The sequence below is a fragment of the Salmo trutta genome, chromosome 32, assembly GCF_901001165.1.
Source record: "Salmo trutta chromosome 32, fSalTru1.1, whole genome shotgun sequence".
NCBI classification, from domain to species: Eukaryota; Metazoa; Chordata; class Actinopteri; order Salmoniformes; family Salmonidae; genus Salmo; species Salmo trutta.
The window spans coordinates 5,161,709-5,188,948 of NC_042988.1; the positions used below are offsets into that span (position 1 = coordinate 5,161,709).

At 43.0% G+C, this 27,240-nt stretch overlaps 2 protein-coding genes across 3 annotated transcripts in view; both read right to left on the bottom strand.

The window, feature by feature from the left end:
* LOC115170863 (vesicle-fusing ATPase) overlaps positions 1 to 19,501 on the bottom strand; it is a 35,057-nt gene extending 15,556 nt beyond the window's left edge. The window contains exons 1-2 of one of the 2 annotated variants that reach the window (XM_029727198.1): positions 19,255 to 19,501; positions 4,030 to 4,115 (exon numbers count right to left, since the gene is read on the bottom strand). In XM_029727198.1, coding sequence (XP_029583058.1) covers positions 4,030 to 4,115; positions 19,255 to 19,266 — 98 coding nt within the window. In that variant the 5' untranslated portion in view covers positions 19,267 to 19,501. The remainder of the gene's footprint in view (positions 1 to 4,029; positions 4,116 to 19,254) is intronic. The other variant, XM_029727197.1, reaches the window with a different exon arrangement.
* A 1,466-nt stretch (positions 19,502 to 20,967) lies between these two features.
* LOC115170865 (cyclin-dependent kinase 5 activator 1-like) lies at positions 20,968 to 26,320 on the bottom strand. The gene is made up of 2 exons (XM_029727199.1): positions 26,023 to 26,320; positions 20,968 to 24,835 (listed from the first exon to the last, which is right to left on the bottom strand). The coding sequence occupies exon 2, from the start codon at positions 24,713 to 24,715 to the stop codon at positions 23,774 to 23,776; it is 942 nt and encodes a 313-aa protein (XP_029583059.1). The 5' UTR covers positions 24,716 to 24,835; positions 26,023 to 26,320; the 3' UTR covers positions 20,968 to 23,773.
* Positions 26,321 to 27,240: the final 920 nt, after the last annotated feature.

Below are 27,240 nucleotides of genomic sequence, written 5' to 3' on the forward strand. Positions count from 1 at the left end.
CACTGTACCTCTTACATTTACATTGTAGTCATTTAGCAGACGCTCTTATCCAGAGCGACTTACAGTAGTGAATGCATACATTTCATATATTTTTCTCCGTACTGGTCCCCCGTGGGAATCGAACCCACAACCCTGGCGTTGCAAACACCATGCTCTACCAACTGAGCCACACGGGACTAGGAATGTTGTATTCCTTGAATACCTGGCTCCAGTTGGAGATTGAACAACCACATTGTTTCCCTCTTTATGGTATTATGGTATCACAGTTTATGGTATCTTGTTGAAAGTTGTTGTGAACTCGTCCGTTTTCTCCTGTTTCAGGAGAACCTGATCTCCGACGTCCACGTCGGAGTGTTTGGCTCTGCGACGGCTGTCTGCATAGATCTTGGATTTCCCTTTCTGCTCGACATCATTGTCCCGTGCCTCCAGGTCACTCTGCTATATCTGGAAGCTTTCCCCTTGGGACTAATTGTCCGATTACACACAGTTAATTTTCTATGGGTGCAAATACTACGACAGATTTGTACCTTGTCAGCTCGGGGATTCGAACTCGCAACCTTTCGGTTGCTAGGCCAACGCTCTAACCACTAGGCTACGCTGCCGCCCCACACAGTGTACACACGGGTGAAGCCTTTCACAAGCCCAAACCAATGCAAGGGCCTCATGTTCAGTTTGTGAATATCTACATTCACACTGACAGTCTCTTGCTCACATAACAGACTGGAACCATTTATCCTTGTTGTTCTTGCATAAGCACAGCTCCTAGGCCCACTGGTCCTGCATCTGCTATTACTTTTGTGGGCGCGTCTTTGTCAAAGTATGCGAGTGTCGTGGCTTCAGCCAGTTACTCTTTTAAATGTCTGAAATACCTTCTCTGGCTTCCTGTCCGAAGTGGAATGTTGTTTCCTTCTTGGTCAACTTCCGCAGAGGCTCTGAGAGTGTAGAGAACTGGGCAATAAACCTACTGCTGTAGCCCACGGAACCTAGAAAGCTAGGAACCTCTGATGCCGTCTAAGGCTCCCTGGCCTCGACCCCTGCTCTCACTCTTTCAGCTGTGGGCCTTCCGCCTTTCTGTGAGAGGAACATGCCCATAAACACCAATTTGTCCATGTTGAACTGACATTTCTCTGTTAAGAGTCAGCCCACAGTTCTCCAGCCTATTGAGGACAGCATGTAGCCGCTGGTCATGGGTCTCCTTGTCTGGGGCAGGGACGATGATGTAATCCAATATGTTTTCCACCCTCCCCGATGCCTGCCAGTGCTGTTGCGATTTCATGGTGATACTGCTCGCTCGCCGATGAAACTCCAAATATGAGTCTTTTATATTAGTATATCCCATTATGCACTGCAAACGTCGCTATGCCTCTCGACTCCAATTGATGATAGCCCCATTTGAGATCCAGTTTACTGAACATGACAGGCCCATTCATTCCTTGCAAAAGTTCACCTACTGTGGGGACTGGGTACCTGCCACAAATGATTGCTGTGTTCGCTTGTCTCATGTCTAGACACAGTCTTATGTCACCGTCCGGTTTTGGCACCACCACTACCGGATTCACCCATGGCGTGGCACCACCACTACCGGATTCACCCATGGTGTGGCACCACCTCTACCGGATTCACCCATGGCGTGGCACCACCACTACCGGATTCACCCATGGCGTGGCACCACCTCTACCGGATTCATCTATCTTTTCTCCACAGCTTCTCTCAGGTAGAATGGTACACACCTAAGGGCCTGTGCTACTGGTGTCACATTTGATCAACATGCAGGTTGATCTGCTTCGTGTTTAGGTTACCCACCCCTTCAAACAACCTGGGGTATCTGAGTTTTTACATCTGCCACTGCTGCTATGTCAACACCCACTTTTAGCACACCCAGTTGAATGGCAGTCTCTTTACCTAGCCATGCTACTCAGCATCCACAAATCACAGTGAACTATGTGGACTCAGCCTGTGTGCTCTGCTTGCCTATCTTTATTTGGCATGAGAAAACCCCTTTTACTGATAATGGCTCGCTTGATGAGTATGCATATAGCTTTTTATCAGTCCGTGATGAACGGCACTTTCTTTTCTTGGCTTTCAACATTTCCCATGTGCTCTCGTCTACTATATCACTCGTGTCCCCAGAGTCAATTAGCATGAATAAACGGACCCCTCCCACTGAGAACGGGATCCTGTCAGTTACAGTTCTCATTTACTGGTCTTTTCCTTCTGCCATTCTGTCTCAGCCCATTTTTTGTGATATTTCCTATCCTTTTTGAAAACATGACGCACGGTCTCATTATCTTTAGCATCTGTACTCGCATGCGTGGCGGCCATTTGCACTTCAATTATTTCACATTGTACTAATGTTAGCCCAGGGCCCTCCTCCAATAGTTTTCGTCGCACATATTCAGTATTACACTTGCTAAGTATGGCATCTCTAATCTGATTGTCCTTATCTCCAGCAGTCTTTAGCTGCTTGTCTAAGACGAGTAACAAATTGCTGAACTGTCTCACCAGTTTTCCGTGTCAGTTGATAAAATGTCTGTCTCACGAACTCTGTGTTCACCTGTGGCACGAAGTATGCGTTTAACGCAGCCACAACCTTGACACTTGTGGTACGCCAGAATTACATTCATTTCCAATGAAACTCTGCGTTTGCCTTGCAGCATTGCGTTGCCGTTGCAGTACGTTCGGTGTGGTGCATACCTTGGATTTATCGAACGTATGCTTCAAACTGTATGCGTGGACGGCTTGACAGAAATGGTAGCAGGTGGTGAATGTGGAACTTTTGTTGCATACATATCCAGATGATGCTGCGTGCTATTTTGCGCAATAACACTGTTGGTGTGTTCGAGGCATGACATAGTCCGTTGGTTCTCCGGTGTCTGCGAGTGTGAAGAAAATGTCCGGCACATCTGTCCCGGCATGACGTAGAAGCAAAGCTCTCCTCCGTTGTTTTGTAACCGGCTCAGCGTCAACGGACAGTATTAATCCTTTACCATCCGCGAACAGCTCAAACGCCATCAACCACCTAGTCCAGCGTGGACCTAGCGTAGCAGGCTCACTGTTGCTGTCAAATTTTGGCACAGTGTTTTCCATCTCGACGACACTAACTCACTTTTCAGATTTAACGATCGTTTTCAAACGTTATCCTTGTCGCAATTGTTCAATCGCATACTCACAACTCGTGCTAACTTAAGATATTATACTGAATGAAATCAACCAGACTCATGTCTTTACTCCCTCACATTCCTTTACTGACGTCCTATCTCAGTACGTCATATCAATACACGACAAGGACCTGTGCTCTTTTTCAATGGCTTATTTGTAAATGCCCTTACAGAGTCGATGTGAACAGCGTTTCTCCTGTTGTTACTTAGGTGTGGCTAATGTTGCCTATCTGCTCCCTGGACTCTACCTAAAGTACGAATAAATCTAGGGAGAACACTGAAATAAATTCTAAGGCCCAATTGTCAACATTTTCAAACACCTGATCTCCTTTGATATTTAAACAAATATATATTGAAGGTACATTGGGAAGATAGTGTGACAGCGCAGAGAAGCAAAGACAGAGTGGCCAAAACTGTGCTCAAACAGGGCTCGTACATACATTATTGATAGGAATGTGTGGTCCAAAGTGGTAAACGCTACACCAGACTATAGCACGTAGACCATGATTCAGCCATGGGCCGATTTTATCTTGAGCGGATCGTTTGGGGGCCCGGAACATTACAATTTGTAGACTGAAAATTGACCGCAAGAAGCCCAAACAGATATATTTGACTAAAATATAATCATTTCAAACGTTGCTTACATTTGTATCAACTCACGTGTCTCCCTATTATGCGTATGAATACTTGGGAACAGATTTCCAAATTGAAAATCACTTGGAGCTGGTTCCCTTGTGATTTTACAGTCTTTTATGTCCAACAATGAAAAAAACATATTTAAAAAAGCTCAGAAAAGTGCCAGTTGGGGAACCCTGATGTAGTGTGATTTTCCAGACTACAGAGGGCTACACTGTATAGAGTGATTACTCACTGTCCAGACTGCAGATCCTTCTCGCTCACCACAGCACAGTTTGTCAACGACAGGTCATCTGTCGGGCATCGTGCCGCTTGCATCGTCTGCAGTGGAGAACAGAAAGAAAGAAGAGAGCGAGAGAGAGAGAGAGAGAGGAAAATATAGACAAACAGAGAGAAGAGAAGAGGAGGGACGAAGGAAGTGGGATAAGTTGAAAGGGAGATATTACCCTAGTAGTTGAGTGGTGACGCAGCATTTCCTTTCCATTTTCCAAAGGAAAACTCATTTTACATTTAGTAGCATCATCAAGCAACTTGGGTTTCCTTGTTGAGACTGAGGCGAAGAAACAACCAGGAGACACACCCATGACGACCTCTTGACTTTCATAAAAATTCATAAAGAAACATCCAGTTAAATTCTGGCAGTTCACACTACGGTGTGAGGGTATATAATGAACCATTCAACTTTGTAGCAATGCAACAGTATACTGTAGATATGTCACAGCATTTCTTTGGGTGGAACATTGATCATGTTTAGTTTCTCTGCAAATTCAACATATTTCAACTCATAGGCAACAGCAATGTTTGTCCAACATCACAAGATAGTCAAATGCATATATAAACCAGCCTTGAAACAGACAACGCCAGAGAGCAGCAACTAGCGGCAGACACAGCTAGCTAGCTAGTTAGTTTATTTGTTAGGATCTATTCCGGTCGTTACAAGACTGTGAATGAATGAACGAACGAACGATGTACAAAATACAATGAAACCAAAGACAAATTCAAAAGACAAAGTATAAAAACAAAAGAACACATTTCTTAGTTGCGGTAACTTATCTAAACACAATTCTCGTTGACGAGTTTCTACATACTTATGTCAGAATATTGTACTATTGCACGGATTTACGGCATTGACATTCTCTTCCATAGCTCTGTTCGCACAATTCACTGGGTGAAAAGGTTAGAGAGTGAAAATTAATCTCGTCACCTTTGTTTGCTGCTAAGAGCATAGCTTCCAGACCGCCTGTGAACTGTCATAACATACCAAGGACACCATGCAGTACAGAGCCTTCCCTTTGGTACACAAGACAAGCCTCTAAACACTTTCAGTAAAAGAGATAATATGAGAAAAAGCAAGAGCATGTTGTTCCAATTAAAAATCCCAGAGAAGGCCATGTTACAAAAAAGGTTGTTGTGACGACAAATACACTTTTCAGATCAAGACGGAAAGTGATCTGGATAATGATGCAATACTTACTCCAGCTTATAAAACAAATCGGGGGAGATGGAGGGTTCTCAATCTCAAGACTAGTCTAGACCATTTAAAAACTGTCTTGGTCTGGGCCACAGGGCCAGAGGTCTGGGTCTGGGCTGATGGTCTATGATGAGACCATGGTCTTCGTGGATTTTCTACACATGATGTCAAGATGCATCTTTGAATACCATCTTGTCAGTTATATGGCCATGTATGAGTGAAATAACACGCAAGTCCATCACTTGTCAGAGCCAAGTTGGACTAAAATAACAACTGGTTTGGTCTGGGTCTAAACAGGTTGCATCTTCGTCTGGGTGTCATAAGGTGCGGTCTAAGTCTGGGTCTTGAGGTCTAAGTCTGGGTCTTGAGGTCTAAGTCTGGGTCTTGCGGTCTAAGTCTGGGTCTTGCGGTCTAAGTCTGGGTCTTGAGGTCTAAGTCTGGGTCTTTAATATTTAATTAATGACATAACAAGGAGATGAATCGCCATTCACTTCAGTTAGATTTGATACAACATCCTATACGTTGGTTGTGAACGTACCCTGTGAAGATATGCATGCCATAGCCATCTCTGATTTAGCTCACTCATAGTTATACACAGGCCTGCCATGTACGCTTGCATGTCTGGCATTTGAACGATGGCGGCTGGGGAGCGGAGAGCAAGGGCAGCGGGTGTTGGGAGTCGCAATGTTCGGGAGCAAGGGGAATGCTTGGGTTGTGGCAAGTTATAGAGAGGTGCGTATTGCACTGCAGTGCTGGCACACTGCCCTTGCCCCATTTATAAAATCATCACATGCAGTCTAGCCTACCCCTTCATCTACCACACTGCCAGCGCTCGCTCAGCCAGAAGACAAATAAATAGGTTAACGCTTTTCCGTTTGACCCCGGTCCAAGAGTAGGTCTAAACACTCTTAGTGAAACTGCAGTGGAGTAATGGATGATAATGTATTGTTTGTGCACTCAATCAAATATCTTCCCGCTCTGCATTGCAACTCCGTCAATGGATCTGCAATGGCAGATGATGTGTACCATATGTATATAGTTTCTCCTGAGACAGTCACTACCAGGGGTGAGAGCGGCGGCAGTGGCAGCGGGGGGGGGGGGGAGCTTTCGTAAGACCTTGGGAGTTGACGAGGCAGATAAAGCTGCTTTCAGTAAAGCCGACTGACTGTCCAATTAAGCTATTAGACGTTTAGCGGGTGGCGTGGGAGTTCATACATGAGGAAATGACTTACATACATACCTTGAAAAATATTACGACCTGGGGGGGCCAACGTACGCAAGCAAAGAGGGAGGGGAAGAGGAGGACATAAGACAGAGAATTGAGACAGCCAGGACCACTGTCTGTCAGAGAGCTGAAGCAGCACCGGGTGCAATGATTCACAATCGAAGGAATACCACTTTGACAGTGGCAAGTGGCAAACGCATGCAGAGCGGGGCAGAGTTGGGCTCATTCTTATCATTTCACTCACTTTGGTTTTGTTCCCGTCCTGAACTGCACCAAAGCACGTGGACATTTTGACGTCAGTGAATTTACACTGCCCAAATAAATTGGTCTGTGGCTAGAGTCTTGTTTTTGAAATGTGAGTTTTTAGCAAGCTAAGCGTCTACTATAAAGTATACCCAAATCTGGCAGTATTGTCATTTGTCAGTCATATATGCTTAACAGTCTTATGTAGATCTTACATAAGGAAGAGATTCATTCTTCACATTGTAAACAGAAAATATTGTCTTAATATGAGAACTAATATGAATTTCCATGAGAGCAGAAATCTTTCGTATTTTTGGTGAATTTATGTGATGAATGGATGGAACCCCAGGGTTACTGTCATGTGTGGCTGATTCAAATGCTAATAGGAGCTGTATCATGCACAAACAAGCAAGATATTACACGGTTTTGAAAATGTAGTAAGAATAAAACCCTGAACATAAATACCTTCATTCATAACAGAACTCAATGCATTTAATGAGACACCATTTGAATTCAAAGTAGTCACGTCTCACAACCCCTCAAGATTGTATTCAAAACATATATTACAAAATGGCTCATTGGTGGTGGTATGCTGCATTCAGGACTAAGAATAGAGGGTGTTCAGTGATCCGTCTTATGATTGCAGTATAAAAACACACACACACACACACACACACACACACAATCCTAATCTTGATGCCCCACCCAGCCCTGCAGTCTCGTAGGACAGAACACTCCAGGCTTTTTCTCCTGCCTTATTTCAGGAATACCTTTTCCATTTTCCATCAGCTGGAGTCCTGGGGGAGGTATCCATTGTGATGTCTGTGCTGGAGATCAATATGTATGGATGCAGCCAGTAGGAGGAGCCATTCACCTATACCTCTAGCCAGCTAGTGCATCAGGTTCACCCAATGATGTACACAGTAGAAACATAACTAAACTGAGTATAGAAAACATTAAGGACACCTGCTCTTTCCATGACATTGACTGACCAGGTGAATCCAGTATGAAAGCTAAGATCCCTTAGTGATGTCACTTGTTAAATCCACTACAATCAGTAGATGAAGGGGAGGAGAAAGGTTAAATAATGATTTTTAAGCCTCGAGACAGTTGAGACATGGATTGTGTATATGTGCCATTCATAGCTTGAATTGACAAGACAAAAGATATGTGCCTTTGAACAGGGTATGGTAGTAGGTGCCAGGAGCTCCGGTTTATGTCAAGAACTGTGAAGTTGCTGGGTTTGTCACGCTCAACGGTTTTCCGTATGTATCAAGAATGGTCTACCACCCAAAGGACATCAAGACAGCTTGACACAACTGTGGGAAGTGGAGTCAACATGGACCAACATCCCTGTGGAACGCTTTCAACACCTTGTAGAGTCCATGCCCTGACGAATTGAGGCTGTTCTGAGGACAAATGGCGGGGGCTACTCAATAATAGGAAGGTGTTCCTAATGTTTGGTATAGTCAGTGTATTTGAATATACTATATATGCCTACGGGCCTATATTTTATGTTTACAAAACCACAATATTTATGCAATAATTTCAAGTGAGGTGCTACTTTTTCCATGGTAGTTTGACAATCTTACCAGCATATTATCTACAAATCAGTTATTTTCAGAATGGCACCAGAAAAAGTGCTTACACAATCTATTTCACAAACTGATTTGGGATCAGTTCTCCCTACACCAATCTTTACTTGAAACCATTGTAAGCGAGTCAACAAGAAGGCCATAGGTCAGATGTTGAAGGGCATTTAGAGTCAGCACAGGGATATAGTTGAAGTTGGAAGTTTACATACACCTTAGCCAAATACATTTAAACTCAGTTTTTCACAATTCATTACATTTAATCCTAGTAAAAATTCCCTGTCTTAGGTCAGTTAGGATCACCACTTTATTTTAAGAATGTGAAATGTCAGAATAATAGTTGAGAGAATTATATATTTCAGCTTTTATTTCATCACATTCCCAGTGAGTAAGAAGTTTACATACACTCAATTAGTATTTGGTAGCATTGCCTTTGAATTGTTAAACTTGGGCCAAACGTTTCAGGTAGCCTTCCACAAGCTTCCCACAATAAGTTGGGTGAATTTTGGCCCATTCCTCCTGACAGAGCTGGTGTAACTGAGTCAGGTTTGTAGGCCTCCTTGCTCGCACACGCTTTTTCAGTTCTGCCACATATTTTCTATAGGATTGAGGTCAGGGCTTTGTGATGGCCACTCCAAAACCTTGACTTTGTTGTCCTTAAGCCATTTTGCCACAACTTTGGAAGTATGCTTGGGGTCATTGTCCATTTGGAAGACCCATTTGCAACCAAGCTTTAACTTCCTGACTGATGTCTTGAGATGTTGCTTCAATATATCCACATAATTTTCCTACCTCATGATGCCATCTATTTTGTGAAATGCACCAGTCCCTCCTGCAGCAAAGCACCCCCACAACATGATGCTGCCACCCCTGTCCTTCACGGTTGGGATGGTGTTCTTCGGCTTTCTAGCCTCCCCCTTTTTCCTCCAAACATAACGATGGTCATTATGGCCAAACAGTTCTATTTTTGTTTCATCAGACCAGAGGACATTTCTCCAAAAAGTATGATCATTGTCCCCATGTGCAGTTGCAAACCGTAGTATGACTTTTTTTAATGGTGGTTTTGGAGCAGTGGCTTCTTCCTTGCTGAGCGGCCTTTCAGGTTATGTCGACATAGGACTCGTTTTACTGTGGATATAGATACTTTTGTACCTGTTTCTTCCAGGATCTTCACAAGGTCCTTTGCTGTTGTTCTGGGATTGATTTGCACTTTTCGCACCAAAGTACGTTCATCTCTAGAAGACAGAACGCGTCTCCTTCCTGAGCGGTATAACGGCTGCATGGTCCCATGGCGTTTATACTTGCGTACTATTGTTTGTACAGATGAACGTGGTACCTTCAGGCGTTTGGAAATTGCTCCCAATGATGAACCAGACTTATGGAGGTCTCCAATTTTTTTGTTCTGAGGTCTTGGCTGATTTCTTTTGATTTTGACATGATGTCAAGCAAAGAGGCACTGAGGTTGAAGGTAGGCCTTGAAATACATCCACAGGTACACTTCCAATTGACTCAAATGATGTCAATTAGCCTATCAGAAGCTTCTAAAGCCATGACATAATTATCTGGAATTTTCCAAGCTGTTTAAAGGCACAGTCAACTTAGTGTATGTAAACTTCTGACCCACTGGATTTGTGATACAGTGAATTAGAAGTGAAATAATCTGTCTGTAAACAATTGTTGGAAAAATGACTTGTGTCATGCACAAAGTAGATGTCCTAACCGACTTGCCAAAACTATAGTTTGTTAACAAGACATTTGTGGAGTGGTTGAAAAACGAGTTTTAATGACTGCAATCTAAGTGTATGTAAACTTCCGACTTCAACTGTATGTGTTATGAATTCAGAAGCAGCTAAAGATATTGAGCTAATATGGTAGGTTTGAAAGCCAATTCCTTTTTCTGTTTCAGATAAATGACTTTAAGTTAGTTCTTGGCTGTCTTCCCCTACAGGAAAGTAATTACATTGAAGTTGGAGAGATTTAATGGCAGGGAGAGACCATGCAGACAGATCACACCTGCAGGGTATGTCATGTTTTGTAGAGGAAGATTCAAAAAGGTCATGTGCTTGTATTTGTTCTGTGCAATTTGGCTACGTTGTGCGGTAGGGAATTTCCCATCCTATATTTGAGTGACACAATATAGCTGCCAAATGTGAAAGATGAGAGATAATTGTAACTTGATTATTATACTTTTTTTATATCCTTTTTTTGCCTATGTCCAGCTGGCAATGAAGCTTCAAGCTTTTCTCAATATATCTGGCAAATGTTGCTACCAAGGATGTCTATGCCTCCTGGTTCCATTCCAATACAATTAAACTCACATGAGTTATATTATGCTTTGTCCTCATTAGCTGATTCTGCTGCATGCTCTTTGTTTGACGCCTCCAGTAGAGATAGAGGAACGGACCACTGCTTAGCGAGTGAACGCATCACAGCAAGGCAAGAGGACACATTTGAAGGTCGCTCTTGTCCTAGAGAAAACACCCTGATCATCACCCTGCTCAGAATCCGAGAGAATACCTTCAACTCAACTACGAGGTCTTCTTGTTTTGTGCAGACTAAGCATAATCACGTTGCATCTATCAGATTAATTGTGTGTCTGATGAAAAGAGTGTTTGAACTGTTCAAGCCTTTTCCACTGCAACGCCGCCACGGCACATAGCGGCACTCTCTCTAAATATAGCTGCAGCTCAACGCTCACACAGATGAAGGCCCTACACCGAGACAGGGATTACAGATTACACAGACACCCACACACACACTGTACACTCATACACATGTATATGTGTATATAGGCACATAATAAACACATATAGAGATGTGGCTATAATTAAGCAATAAGGCATGAGGGGGTGTGGTATATGGCCAATATACCACGGCTAAGGGCTGTTCTTAAGCACGACGCATCGCGGAGATATGGCTATAAGGACACACAACCCATGTTGTTATAACATTTTCAATATATGCAGAGAGTTATCTGGTGCATAAAATCATAAAAACAAAGGCCTATAGAAATATTAGTGAGACTAGTGTTTTTGTTGTGTGACATATCTGAGGTTACAAAAAAACATGGCTGCAGACTGAATAATTAAATGAGACCAATTTATATGTCATATACAACAGTGCTGTGTATTACTGAGCAGGTGACTAACAGCGAGGGAGATGTTTGATGTTTGACACTACGCTGTTCTGAGATAATTCGTTTACCAGAAGCCTAGCTAAATGAACTACCCATTTTCTTTATAAGGGCCTGTGGAGAGCTAGAATGCTCTCATCATTAAACCCTCCTCTGGTTCATGTTTTTTAATATTTAAACTGGTCTTGGGCTCATCATGGTAGTGCTGAGCGATTAGTGATTTTCGAGTTCGGTTTCAGTTCGATTATGAAAAAAATGATCCCAGTTTTATGATTTCTGTTTTCTTTTTTCACATTAAATGCATAAAAAAATTATGACATTAAAATAATTTGACATTTTTTTATGGGAATTGCCAAAACATTTAAATTATTCCATTGTCTCGGTCATTGGGTAGACAAAACAGGAAATTACTATGAAATAATAAAATATTTCAATTGTGTATATTACTTTGTTTTTATTTGATAACTTTATTATATGTATTCTTTAAAGTCATCATTTCATCTCTGCTCAGGCAGTAACAGCCATGCAGCCAGACACTGTTATCTCTCTTCCCTCCATACTGTACTGTCTTTAGTCATCCTATTTAGCTAAGCTAGGCTAGCCTGCCTAAGTATGCTGCAGAGTTATCATTTTACTAATTCTTCAACGTAGATTAGGCATACTTTCACAAGCAGTCTCTATCCCTCTCTCTCGTCGTTGTGTTGTGTACATTCCTCATGTGGTCTATGCGTGTCTATACACTATCGTACACTATCTGTATGTATCTAGCCCGTGGTTAGAGCAACTTTTCAAAAATGAAACATGTCGTGAGCTAGTTATTTTGTTATACCTTTCAAATAGGCACATTCTTCTCCTCTGCCCTGCAACTCCTTGGTGTACAAGATATGTGTTCTGTCAATATACCTGGTAAAATAATGGTTAACAAACGACTCTAGGGGGGGGGCCCCAAAAATTATATTTGGTATTTTCCTGAATTCTGTTGTTTTCTCTGTTTTATTTGTCCTGGTTTTGGAATTTTTTTCTTCCGTTTGTTACTCTGAATATTATAATTATTCATCGAGAATAAAAAAAAAAGATATGTCAATGCTTAAATCACATCTGAAGACCATTTTCTAGGTCTGAAAATAACTCATCTTTGTGTAATTTCCTTTAAAACTGTGCATCTAGCAAGAGAGGAATGTGTTGGTCTAGCAATGTTTTTGCTGTTAGACCTACTGCTGCAGCACATGTCATGGCAAAGTTTGCAAAACAATCGCCACCCAATTGATACAAATAACCCTGATATACAGTTGTTCTGTCAGGTGAGCCTACTTTGCATTGAGGAGGTTTTTAGGGGAAAGTCTGTCTACTCACAAGATGGTTATCATTAGCATCGCTAACTGGCTACATACAGAGTGATAGACAAACGTGCACAACAAACAGACAGACATGGGGCAATATTGCTGGAAATTAATTTGCAGATTTTGTGTTACATTTGTCTTTTCAAGCCAATAGTGGCTAACCAGGGGTGGGATAAAGTCAATATGACTTTGATTGGATAGTAGCCGGGAGTTTTATGTTTATGTCAGTCTGCGATGGAACACATGAAAACATGCATGTAGTGTACTTTCAGAATTGATCGGCGAGCTAGGTACTGGTAGCTCTTGATCTTCCTGTTGGAGACCCCTGATCTAACCTAAAGGAAGAAATACAGTTAGCACGTTGGGGGCGTTGAAACAACGAAACCCCATTCATTTTCAATGTAGGGAAGCAAAGTGCGCGGGAACCGTTGGGCGACACAAGCATGGGCGAGGGAGCGTGAACAGGGCAGGACCAAAGTTGGGAAAAGCTTCACTTTTGTTGCGGACTCCTCGACATCACGTTACAATTGACCAATCGAGGCTCACTATAGTTTCCGGCCCCTACTAGATTGGCTGTTGATACCTACCACTGCCTCGCCTGCCTGCTTGCTTGCTTGCTAGCACCGAAATGAGGGTGAAGCTAGTGTGGCTAACCTTAAAAAACAATACAATAATAAAGTGTGGCTGTCCGTATGGTCGATCACTGCTGTAACGTAGCAGGCGTAACATTGTATCCATGGGATTGTACGACATTGCAGCCGATAGTGCAGGTGACTGCCGACTGACTGATCTACAAAGGACCTGCATCAAAAATAACTACTCATTATTATTTGTAGATCGGTAAGTCAGTCACAATTTACCCATGATAGATTACGGTCTTGATCCTCTCGAACACGGACCATCTCTGTCCAAGCCGGAAAAACCAGGCGCAATTAACTATGGTCACTGTTGTTAATTACCACGTTTCTGCGATGAACTAGGTTGAATATTTACATAGTCCCTTTCCTGCAGTCAAATAACCTAATGGACTTATGAGTGGAATGTTATTAATATTTTTCAGAATCAATAAAAAAATGTAACCTGCCGGAAATCCGGTGTTTCTATGTCTAATAGTTTTGCTGTAAGTCAGTATTCTGTGATGGACTGTATATAAAGTGTAATATTGGAATACAAACACAAAATTGAATACATTTCAACTCTATATGTGACATGGTACAGGTGCCTTATTTTTTTAAGCTCATAACCATTTGAGTGAGGTGTATACTTTCGTTTCAAAGTAGATTTATTTAAGACTACCAAGAAACACTCTGTGTTACCCTGATTTAGCCCACTGCAGTAAAAGGTTAATGAAAACTACAACTCCATTCAGAACTTTCTCTCGGGAATGATTTGATTTCTCTCTAGAGAAACGGCGCGTTGGGGTCACACGGAAAAAAAATGGAATTCAAGTAAATGGACCGACGTCGGTCAATCAGTTGTTTAATAACTGAAAAAAAATAACATTTTGGTTAATCACTCAGCGCTTCATCACAGTCTCAGTACACCTCAGTCTGGGTCTGGCTATAAGTGTTCCGGTCCAGTGGTGGCTGGTGGGTGGAAATATCAGAGGACGGGCTCATTGTAGTGGCTGGAATGAAATAAATGGAGCAGTATGAATGGAAACCTGGTGTTTGATACCTTTCAATTAATTCCATTTCAGCCATTATAACGAGCTCGCCCTCCTATATCTCTGCCCACCAGTCTCCTCTGTCATGTTCTAATACTGCCAGTCCATACTTCCAGTGCAGTTATGACATCCTTATGAAGACCTGTATGCACTGTTGGAGGCAGGGACAGTTATGGACAGAAAGTGGTAGTGTATGGTAGTTTAGTTTACTACTAGTAGTTTAGTTGCAGTTTGTGGGAGTGTAGTTTGGGGTGGTTATTGGTTGTAGAGGATGTGTAGAGGTTCACAGGAGGGAGAATATTATCTAATTCAGTCTGTCATTTTCTCGGATCCTGTCACACTCACGCAACGATCTTATATCCTGATTCTTGTCCTGTTGAGAACCTCCCCCATTCCATCCCGTCTTGCACAGAACACAGATTTTGCTGAGTAATCTTTCTGCTGCACTGTTGTGTTTGTTTATTTACACTCGTGTACGTTACATAAACGTATGTTAACACTCCAATTAAAATACAAAGATGGGAGAGGGCCCATGAACGAAGAGGATCGGATGTCAACATAGGATGTAGATTCTTCTAAACCACTGGCCATGTAAAAGACGACCATTACTACAAGGCCATGGATGACCACACATATAGTACCAGTCAAAAGTTTGGACACACCTACTCATTCAAGGGTTTTTCTTCATTTTTACTATTTACTACAATGTAGAATAATAGTGACGACATCAAAACTATATAATAACACATATGGAATCATGTAGTACGCAAAAAAGTGTTAAACAAATCAAAAAATATTTTAGATTTTAGATTCTTCAAAGTAGCCACCCTTTGCCTTGATGACAGCTTTGCACACTCTTGGCATTCTCTCAACCAGCTTCATGAGGAATGCTTTTCCAACCGTCTTGAAGGAGTTCCCACATATGCTGAGCACTTGTTGGCTGCTTTTCCATCACTCTGCGGTCCAACTCATCCCAAACCATCTCAATTGGGTTGAGGTTGGGTGATTGTCGAGGCCAGGTCATCTGATGCTGCACTCCATCACTCTCCTTCTTGGTCAAATAGCCCTTACACAGCCTGGAGGTGTGTTGGGTCATTGTCCTGTTGAAAAACAAATGATAGCCCCTCTATGGCGTATCGCTGCAGAATGCTGTGGTAGCTATGCTGGTTAAGTGTGCCTTGAATTCGAAATAAATCACTGACAGTGTCACCAGAAAAGCACCCCCACACCATCACACCCCCATGCTTCATGGTGGGAACAACACATGCAGAGAACATCCGTTCACCTACTCTGCATCTCACAAAGACACAGCAGTTGGAACCAAAAATTTGGACTCAGCAGATCAAAGGGCAGATTTCCACCGGTCTAATGTTCATTGCTCCTGTTTCTTGGCCCAAGCAAGTCTCTTATTTTTATTGGTGTCCTTTAGTAGTTGTTTTTTTTTGCAGCATTTCGACCATGAAGGCCTAATTCATGCAGTCTCTGAACAGTTGATGTTGAGATGTGTCTGTTACTTGAACTCTGTGAAGCATTTATTTGGCCTGCAATTTCTGAGGTGCAGTTGACTCTAATGAACTTATCCTCTGCAGCAGAGGTAACTCTTGGTCTTTGCTTATTTTAGCTGTTTTTGCCATAATATGGACTTGGACATTTTAGTCATTTAGCAGACGCTCTTATCCAGAGCGACTTACAGTAGTGAATGCATGCATTTTTATTTTTGTACTGGCCCCCTGTGGGAATTGAACCCACAACCCTGGCGTTGCACACACTATGCTCTACCAACTGAGCCACAGGGAAGACAATACTTGGACTTTTACCAAATATGGCTATCTTTCGTATATCTTGTCACAACACAACTGATTGGCTCAAACGCATTAAGAAGGAAAGAAATTCCACAAATTAACTTTTAACAAGGCACCCCTGTTAATTGAAATGTATTACAGCTGACTACCTCATGAAGATGGTTGAGAGAATCCCAAGAGTGTTCAAAGCTGTCATTAAGGCAAAGGGTGGCTACTTTGAAGAATCTCAAATATAAAATGTATTTTGATTTGTTTAACACTTTTTTGGTTACTACATGATTCCATATGTGTTATTTCATAGTTTTGATGTCTTCACTATTTTTCTAAAATGTAGAAAATAGTAAAAATAAAGAAAAACCCTTGAAGTAGTGTGTCCAAACTTTTGACTGGTACTGTACACAAACGAAGGTCATTCTCTGACAGCCATCTACGGTATACATTCCCTAGGTCTACTGTTCGTGGTGAATCTGCGTCCTTTCTTATGTTTCACTCTTAGTGAGAACATTCTGTAAGGGGTATTCATGTAGGCTATTTCCCTCTGTTGTAAAATGTCCGCTGTGTGCTGTCAGTCTGTGATACCATCTATGTCCCTCTCAGCAGCTCTGACACCCTATGCCCAGCAACAACGTGCAGTGCACTCTGCAAGGGCGAGGGAAGGAGGGAGACCAATGCCAGTGGACACAGTTGACTCATGCTTTGCGACTGACTAAAAATGTATCATCAGCTGCCTTAAACAAGTCTGTCGACTGAAACGAACTGCTGAGTCCAGTACACTAATGTACAACAGCTAATCATTGCCTTGACACCTAATGGCAAGAAAGAGTAGAACACTATCTTAAAGAATGTCATTTCTGTTATTTTCATAGTGTAAAGATTGCATGTTCGATACGGTCTTGTAATTTTATTAGGGCCATTATACTAGAGCACTGGAAGGGGAAATATTTGGTTCACCCAAAAAAATGCCTTGTCATGTAACTCAGCAGCGCATCGGGCCCTGGAATTTGTGACAGACACCTCTGGCGGATATGTTTAAAAAGAACACAACAGCTCTAGTCAGACTTTGACAAATTGCACCTCTGGTCTTGTCTGTGTGCCCACGGTGCCCTGGCTGGATGCAAAACTGGCTGACAAATCAAAGCTGTCTTGTTGTAAATATAGAGGCCTATATTTCAACAGAGAATCCACTGAGAATGGAAAGGTGTTCTTCAGGGTTTCCGTTTTCGGTCCTTATTCTCAAACCACAGAGGGGTATTGCCAATGATGTCTTCTGGATACACGTTTCAATAATGCAGGCGGGCAACAGCGTCAACCAATGGAATAGGCCTTGATTTGAAAATCTCGCGCTATTATGCCCCACCTATATTACAATTTCGCCTTGAGCTATGTAAATTCAATGGGCAAGCTTAGATCTCCACAACATGTCATGGTTTTACACTGGGAGAGACAGGAGAAGAGCTTCAATCAGCATTAGCGATGGGCCAACATACCTAGGTGCGGTGCATAACTTGACAGTCGACCAGCTCTAAACTGTGCTTCATCCTGTGATTAAAATCCAGTGATATAAGATATTTCCAATAGGAATTTGGCAGCACACTGGCATCAGTCCATATCAGCAGGCCAGGCAGGGCATAGCTAACCTACGAAATGCATCAGCCAGGTGCTGTCTGTTCAAGTTGAGCATAGCTTATATACCTGCGGCACTCCAGGAACTGGGCTGTTTACCCCTGTTATAGGTTGTGGCTGCCTGGCTGGAATGCATCTCTATCGGCGACAGGTTGTTGCTTGTCATGCACTGCTTCATCATAATTAGGGATGGGCAACATTGATGGGGGTGGAGGCCTCGAAGAAATTTGGTGGCCATAGGTTCTTTTTGGGGGGCCTTTTTGGTTTAGAGTTAATTTCCTGCAATTCTACTCATTTTGCAATGGGGCAGAGAGATAAATTAGCCCTTTTACAGGTAATTTCGTGCAATTCTACACATTTTGCCATAGAGTGGAGAGAAATGTTTGCAGTTTTTAATATGAAATCTGAGTGAGAGTGACTAACAAAATCAATGGGGAGACCAGGTCGGTAATTCGACCATGATTATTACAAGTTTAGATAGCTGGCAAGACTAATTTACCAAACAAATGCAAGCTGACACGGGCTAATTAAGTGCCTGTCAGTGACTGACACAGGCCTAACAAGAGAACAACTAATGATCCATAACCACGTGTTGAAATTACACCTTGTTTCTTCTACCATTCTAACTCTCAACAGTAAATTGACCCTGACTGAGTTCCCCCCCAAAAATATATATGTTTTAGGAAATTGATCCGTGGGCATACAAAAGGGGGTTTGCTCAACCATGATCTAGATAGCGCAAAAATAGCTTTCCAATGCAAGGAAGCATAGATTATACTCCGGACTCACAAAACTGCCATAGTCTACTGTATATAGGTCGTGCTATGGACAAGGAGGTCGTGCTATGGACAAGGGAGCCTGCGTGCGCTGCTGTGATATGCTTTTCACAAAATAATTACAAGCACTTTTTGCACAGATATCCTATAAAATGGTTTTAATTGCCACTTTAAGCATTCTGTCGGCTAAAGGTCATGTAAAATCCAGGATTAGCTTCAACCGATTCATTCAGCTAATGCAGTGGCTAGCTGTAGAGGCCTATAGCTTCCTAGCGCTGACTGTAGGATGATTCTACAAGACAGATAAATTATTTCTGCGACCCGTCAAAACCAGATTGTGCGGGTGCCTATCAAGCTGAATGCCAGGGCGTAAAAAATACATTCTGCATTGAAATAGCAGAGCCGACGTCGAACTTGACATTCAGGTGCGACGTTGCTGCAGCTAAATTCTTGTCATTTGAAAGCTGGCAACCTCCTTCCTTCGCGTATCTGGAAGCCATACGTCACACTCGGCATTGTATTCTATTTACAACGAAAGAAAATGTTTATTTTGACAAAGAGATATTGAACAACCGAGAAAATATCTTACCCGGGCCGCCATCTTCGAGTCTGGTGATGTTCAGAGGTGCAGCTCTGAATGGTAATAAATATGGCAGTCGGCAGCACTGAAAGCAGACGGAGACGGCAGAGGCAGATGGACTGTCTCCTGCCTATCTAGCTGCGCAGGAGGAACCAACGCTTCACGCACTGCACACTACACCGACGAGAGCAACGCATTCGATTTTGATTGGCCGAATTCAGAGGAAGCCCTAGATTAACGTTCTTCTTCTTCCTCGTCAATGATCTCGTTGCAATGAAGGTCCCTCACGTTGCACGATTGATGGATAGGCTGGCAATTTTAGGGAATGGCTTCCCTCCTGATCCCGTGTGTGTGTCCCCTCCCACTCTCACACACTCTTATCCATGTAGCCTATTCTCTGTTTAATGTTGAGTATTCTCAATAAAATAATTGTATTAAACCAAGCTATGACCTAAACGTGACATTGTATGTAGCCTAGCTTACCAGTAAATAATATGTGCTAACGAATGACGCACACAATGTAGCTATTGGAGTTGATAGATTGATATTGTGATCTGCAATTGTGAATAAGCAGCTAGAATCTAGATTCGAAACTGTGCTGGGTGTGTGGTATCTTGAGAAGGCGCTCCTTTCAGCTCTGCAGGCAGCGCCTCTGCATTAGTCAGGACCAGGGACAGCGGTCCTCACACGTACAAACAGCTAGCTGCCCGTTCAGCACCACCAACCGTGGACAGCTCCTCCTAACCACTCCACCACTTCAGAGAAGGCCATACCGCACTGCAGTTGCCCACCCCGCTGCAGATTAAGCGTTTGAGCAAGCGCTCTCAGTGTTTTTAAGGGGGTTCCCTTTGAGCGAGACAAGGTGCAAAATTAACCATCTTAATCACATAGTAAGTAGTTTATTGGTAGGCAATGTTATTTGTAGATCTGTGATTCTCCGCAGTTCGACTGTAATGTAGTTATCTCAAGTCGGCCTGCCATGGATAATAGAGGCTACCTCAGCAGCCTCACAGCAGACATGGGCTATAGTTTGGCAGACATATTAAGCAACCTAATCCTCTCTAATTCAACATTCCACCCAGCCTATCATATGGAAAGGTGAAGCAATGTCCATGATCGTACTTAGATACAGTATCTATCCTCTCAAATCTTCAAGCTGCAGGTTGCTCAGCATTCCTTATGATGAGCAGCAACTCTCTACTGCCTCGTTGTGGCTAGACTGGCTAGCGCAGGCTCATGGGAAGTGAAGTTCTTTTTAGGGGGGAGGCTTCCATGGAAGGGAAAGGGGGATACCTAGTCAGTTGTACAACTGAAAGCATTCAACTGAAATGTGTCTTCCGCATTCAACCCAACTCCTCTGAGTCAGAGAGGTGCGGGGGGGGGGGGGGGCTGCCATAATCAACATCCACGTCTTCGGGGCCCTGGGGAACAGTGGGTTAACTGCCTTGCTCAGGGGCAGAACGACAGGCCTACAGATTGTTTATACAGTGATTTATATGGCTAGGAGGTGGAAAGTATTTGGCCTGTCTGCATTGTGGATTTATAGTGTGAGGTCCCTGGGACAGGATTGGTCTATCCAATACAATGAAAATTCCACCAAGCCTATCTGTGTAAGATGAAGTTCCTATTGCCTCAATGTTCAACATTCATTCACAAGATCAGTCACAAAGAAACAGAACATTTCAAAAGGCTTGCAAATGTATTTTTTTATATAAAGTCTCACTCACATACATAGTCATACATCCACATACATTAGTCACAGATTGCCTCATCTTTACTCTAACAACACTATTTTGACTTTATTGTTCAACAAAGTTGCACACAATATGATTCACAAATGAAAAGGGGGGGGGAAATGAAATAACCCCATTAACTTTGTATTGTACAAATGTGTTGTCTTGTTTGTGTTGCAAGTGAAAACATGGCACATAGTTATGACTTAGTCAAAGAAAGAAGGATACAGGGTGAACTTCACCCCTCTCCATAGATCTCCATAGAGTCCCAGGCTGTGTTCCATTCCAAATAGGCTGAGTGTTCCATTCCAAACAGGATGGATGTTCCATTCCAAACAGTCTGGGTGTTCCTTTCCAAACATGCTGAGTGTTCCATTCCAAACAGGCTGGGTGTTCCATTCCAAACAGGCTGGGTGTTCCATTCCAAACAGGCTGGGTGTTCTATTCCAAACAGGCTGAGTGTTCCATTCAAACAGGCTGGGTGTTCCATTCCAAACAGGCTGGGTGTTCTATTCCAAACAGGCTGGGTGTTCCATTCGAAACAGGCTGGGTGTTCCATTCCAAACAGACTGGGTGTTCCATTCCAAACAGGCTGGATGTTCCATTCCAAACAGGCTGGGTGTTCCATTTGAAACAGGCTGGGTGTTCCATTCCGAAATGGATGGGTGTTCCATTCCAAACATTTGTTTCCTTCCCTCTGTTCTTTGCGACTTGCCCTTCGCTGAGTTGAACAGCAACAGCAAAGAAAATGTCTTGATAATTATAATTCCATTTTTTTTCTGAAAGTTATACATCAGCTATCTACCGTTCAATCCATCCCAAACACATCAGACAGGAAGAACATGTATGCAGGCTCTGCAATCTGATTTTCATATGCATATTTTTCATTAGGCTTGAGACCGTTGATAATATCAATGGCAGTTTAAATTGAGAGCTACGTAGCCAAGTCAGTGGAGATTCTGAAATGGACAGATAATTCCTATTTCTCTTGTTACATGTGGCCATTGAGTTACATTGGTAGAACACAAGTCACTGGCTCTGTCATCTCCAACGGACATACACAATAATATAATAATAACTAATGAAATGTATAGGATGATTGCATGAAAAAGTCTTTCTTGTTCTGCATGATGATCCAAGACTTGGGTTGTTGTTTTTATAAATCTTAATCTTCAGAACGATATGGCACAGGACTCTCGCCTCCCAACCTTGCAGGAGGTGGGTTTTCATCAAAACGAAGGCTTAATCAGTAATCATAATATCATAATTATTTAAGGTAAGGGCAGCATTGCAGCATACTGCCCTCAGTCTAAAATAATGTGGGGCTATGTCCCAAATGGCATCCCATACCCTATGTAATGCACTACTTTTGGCCAGAGCAGCCCATTACATAGGAAATAAGGCGCCACTTAGGACGTAGCCGTGGTGTGCGGACACAAAGCAGCATGCTAGGAACCCATAGAAGCACACATGCATGTCAACACAAGTCGTTACATAAATAACCATCAGTGGGGGTGGGAAGCGTCTCTTTAAGAGTGATGACTGAATGGAGAATCCATTTTGTTCTGTCCTCAATGGAAACCAAGCAGGTGGACACATCACATGAAGTGCCACGATAATAGTCTCCTGTAGTTCTCGACTAGTGTTGTTTTGGAAGTCAATCAACTCAGCAGCGTGTTCTACTGGCATTCCATGTCACTTTCTAGCCTCCTCTCCACACCAAAACACAAATTAGGACTGTGGTGGGGGGATGAGGTTTGGCAATGTTCCACTCTTATCTGTAAATGGTGAAATAAAACCAGGCATGCTTGTTGTGGGAAGAAGTGCAATGCTGTGGGGGTAGACTTGGGCAGGGCTATTGTTGGTGGTGAGGTAGGGAGCGTTGGCAATTGGTGATTGTGTGGAGGACATTAGGGAATGGGGACGTGAGAAGACGTGAGAGGATGCGTGAAGACGTGTGAAGACGTGAGGTCTTGATCTCATGCGTAGTGGAATCATGATGTTTCTTGTGCCCCCACATTGCCTTGTGGAATCCACATGTATCCTCTCCTTAGCTCTGCTTTTGGTTGCTTTGATGACTCTCTTATCGTTTTTTCATTTTTTCCACCCCTAAGTATGTACAGTACATAAGCAGACTGCTACAGTGAAGTTGTCTGGTGTTTCCACTGTCTGTGTTAATATTTAGGGTCAGTAAGGATGCCGATGCAGCGTGGAGAGGGGGAAAAGGGATGCAGTGGCCTCACAGCTTTCTGAAGTCCCTAAAGGGATTCTTTTGACTCTGAATCTGGACACATAAAAATGTATCTGTTTTTTACTCAGCCATTCTTCTTTTTACTCAAGTCACTGACATTTGATTACCTGTTTTGGGTTTGTGAGGGGTCATCATTTTCTATCAATGTAATCTTGTCAGGTTTGGCTGCTGTTGAAGTAATATGTGTCCAGCCCTAGACCAAGCTGCATCTCTGTTCTCAAACGTCCTGAAGGCGGTGTTTTACTGTTCACTCAACATAAAGGTTATCAGTCATTTTATCTGTGTGATTGTCTGTAAGTACTATAATGCCCAAACACTGGCCTTGTTAACATGATATATGACACCAGAGCCTCCTGATTGGGCCATCATGGGCCTCCAGCTAAATCAATGTCCTACTAATACAAGATGGGAACACCAGACAACACTTGTGTTCTTTCTGTAGTCGTGCGTGTCACCCTGACCCTATCCACATCCCACCCTATCCACATCCCACCGGTCCCACTTCTCCCCTGTTCCTCCCTTTACCGTCTTCCCATGGTTCCTCTTATCGGTCGAGGCCTATCAACAACCTTGTCTTCTCTTCCTCCTTCTTGCTCTCGTTTTTGAGGTCGGCGAACACCTGGGTGAAGTAGTGCGGGTCGGAGTTGATCTGCAGCATCTTGCCACTCATGCGGTTGATGATTTCCAGGCAGCGGTCCCAAAAGGCCTCCTTCTCAGCCTCCACCAGGAAGGGCTTCAGTGGGTAGGAGATCTCGTTGCCCATATAGGAGTAGGACAGGTAGAGGCAGGTGAGCAGAGAGGCTTGCAGCTCCCTCTCGCTGGCCACCTCGGAGGAGACCACATCGCGGCACAGCATGTAGAGGAAGACCACGTTGGCCGGGGTGATGAAGCCCTGGTCCTGCCAGCCCTGGAGGAGGAGGGAGCGATCCACGCTTCGCAGCCACAGCACTGGGTCGGTGGGCGAAAGGCGCTTCAGCCGGTAGCAGCGCCGGCACAGGAACTCACCCAAACTACGCATTAGCTCGCTGGTGGAGGCCTGGACGATCACCCGCTTGGGCGTGCCCGCGTTCGTCGCCTGGCCCCCAGTGGAACCGGTCAGCGAGTTCTTCTTGGTGGCTGCGGCCACGTTGGAGACGGTCTTGGAGGTGGGGATGGTGGCAGCTATGGTGGGTTCCTGCGTGGTGAAAGAGGACAAGTTGGCGCAGGACTGGGACTTCTTCAGCTTCTGGCTGTTGGTGATGGTGTGCTCAGTGCTGACCTTCTGCCCGTCGTCGGGTGGGAGCTTTTTGGAACCTTTCCGTTTGGCTGATACCGCCACAATGCGTTTCCATGGCAACACACTGATGAGGGACTGGCGCTTGAGGCTCTTGGCGTCCTTGGAGTTTTTGCTGTTCTGGACGGCCGTGTAATGGCCCACAGTGGCCGGGCCATCCTCGAACAGGGCCGCTTTCCGGTAGCTGGGGGAGAGGGACAGTACGGTACCCATGGTTCCTCTGGGGGAGAGAGTTATGGATGGAGTGTTGGTTCTCTTCTCTGGGGGATCTGACAAAAGTGTTTTTAATGGGAAGAACTAAAGATGCTTGTTCTTTGAGAGGGAAAATGGTACCTGTCAATAAACAGAAGAGAAAGTGCATTACAAAGTAGTTTGCTGACGTGTTTTGTGCATGGTAAACATTTGGTATTTGGGTGACAATTGTATTGAAGATGAGCTGTACATTGATTACTGAATGCATTTTCAACAGTTATTAAAACAACAACTGTTGATCTTGGAAAATGCAGGAGGTAAAGTATTTTGTATTATTTGTATTAATTGGAACGCATTAGATACATTAGATATTACATTTGAATAGTATTAATATTTCGTGTTTATTTCAAACACATCGTTTTTAGTTGGTTCAGTTGATATACATCAGACGCAAATCTGACTTCCTATCTTTAAAACCGAAATAATCCAAATGTCCAACTTATAACCAAATCAAATTCCTTTACAGCTTGGTTTAGATTAATCAATCAGCTCATTATATGTGTGTTAATTGAGCTATGAATAATTAGCACGTTAATTAAATAGCCTGTGTTTACAGGAGATTCATAGTCGCATGTTGTTGTTTTTTGTTAGTCACAGATGAATGAATAGACCTTGGGACTATATAAAACCCCTCAGAGACAGTTCATTCATAACGGCCAAATCTCGCAGCATTCCCTATCCGATTTTGAAATCAGGATTTGTTTCATATTCATTTCAATCGTGATGTTAATATCATTTATAAGATGGATTATGTTCCATATCTCTCATTTCGAATCCAAATTTGAATTCATCTAACCGGGCAAAACATTACATCATTACTATGAATTTTATATAAGGAGCGAGATAAGGCCACCGAAGCATGATAGAGAAATGTACGCAAGCATCCATCTTAGCTTCAAAATGGAAGCCTTTGAATGAAAACACCATCCACTTTAGCACAAGACAGATTTGATATAGATATAGATGTCATAGTTGTTGATGTTGCACATTTTTTATTTGGGATATTGATAAATATTGTTTATTGATGACACATGACCCATTATTGAAGACATTTTCTCTCTCCATCACCAAGATATGTAATGCAAGCAACCAATTTGAACTGTAATTTTAAAATGGTTGTTTAATTGTGCCCAATAAAGACAAATACAGTGCAATGATAAAGAAACCGAATATACTGTATTGTTTATAGCATGTTGATTATATCACTTGATAATGATGCTGGCACAAGCGGCAGAATAACAACTGCTCATAACGTCACAATGTCTTACCTTCAAATCAGTAGTCTTCTGGTTTAATCCGTATAGAATCACGTCTTGTAATCTTTACTTTTAGTCAATTCTTGAGTATCATGTTATGATTGTGATTAACTGATAGGCCCAATAGTTGTTTTTCACACCGAGCTGCGGCCACTGGCACAAGCGCTGTCCACGGTCCTGGGGTATCTAGGAGCAAGACAAGGCTCTATGAATGAATGTTACCCGGTTCTTGTTGTGTCTATGTGTGGTGTCTCTATCTTCAGCTAAGAGTAATGGAATAGTCTCTTTCTCATAGAGGGCAATACCGGTACACAGCAGATGCGAAATGTATTGCCAACACTCGCTATTAGAATAAAAATGTATTCCATTGAAGAGCAAAAATCAATAGCACGGCTGTTATCGCAGTCCTCGCGACGAAGCAGACAGAGGGGGGTGTCTCTCTCAAACACGCCGTTGGGAAAGTCGAGAAAGAAGAAAAGGAAGATTTCAACATTGAAAATAAAACGATAACATGTATACAACAGATTCTAAAAATAGATGGCTTATCCTTAATTAGCAACCCAGCAAAAATCTCAACGCTTTGATGCAGGCATCTGCAGATATTCGGGTTGGCTGTGAACCTGATATGCAGCCATCCTATTGGTCCACGCTGTAGGCTGCTGTTTCTTCTATATCGCTCTCGCAATCGTAGCGCTAGAGACAGTATTGTCTGTGGATGTGTGGGTAGCCAACCGCTGGATGCTCGGTCCGTGGTGCTGAATCCGCTGTATCCAGAGATGCCCTTCACTCCACTGACAACCAATACAGTTATGCCATACAAACTAGCTGGATACCCCCATGTAAACTCAACCCCCATTGGCAGATCAGGATTCTCCGTAGGCCTATATCTTTTAGATAAACATGCATTTGTAACTTATTCTGAAATTCTGCATCGTGCATTTCCGACGGACAGGGGTTTTTAACAATGCGGAATAGCCTACACTTGAAATCGATCATCAAAAGTATAATTTAGATATTGTCCCCATTACAAGGGAATAAAGATCACTATACACCATCATTTATTTAGGCCATTAGTCTATCCGTTTCATCTCTCCAGTGCATGCTCAATTAGGAAGATATGTTAGGGGTTCATCGGGCAGCTATCACTTAACATGTGTCCGCATGGTTGGGTGATGGACCAACAAATTGCTGGGTTAAAAACAATTCAATTTGGGTAAAGATTGAACAGAA

What these genes read in the sequence shown, in the direction of transcription:
- LOC115170865 (XM_029727199.1), bottom strand. Translation starts at nt 24,715, where the DNA reads ATGGGTACCGTACTGTCCCTCTCCCCCAGCTACCGGAAAGCGGCCCTG.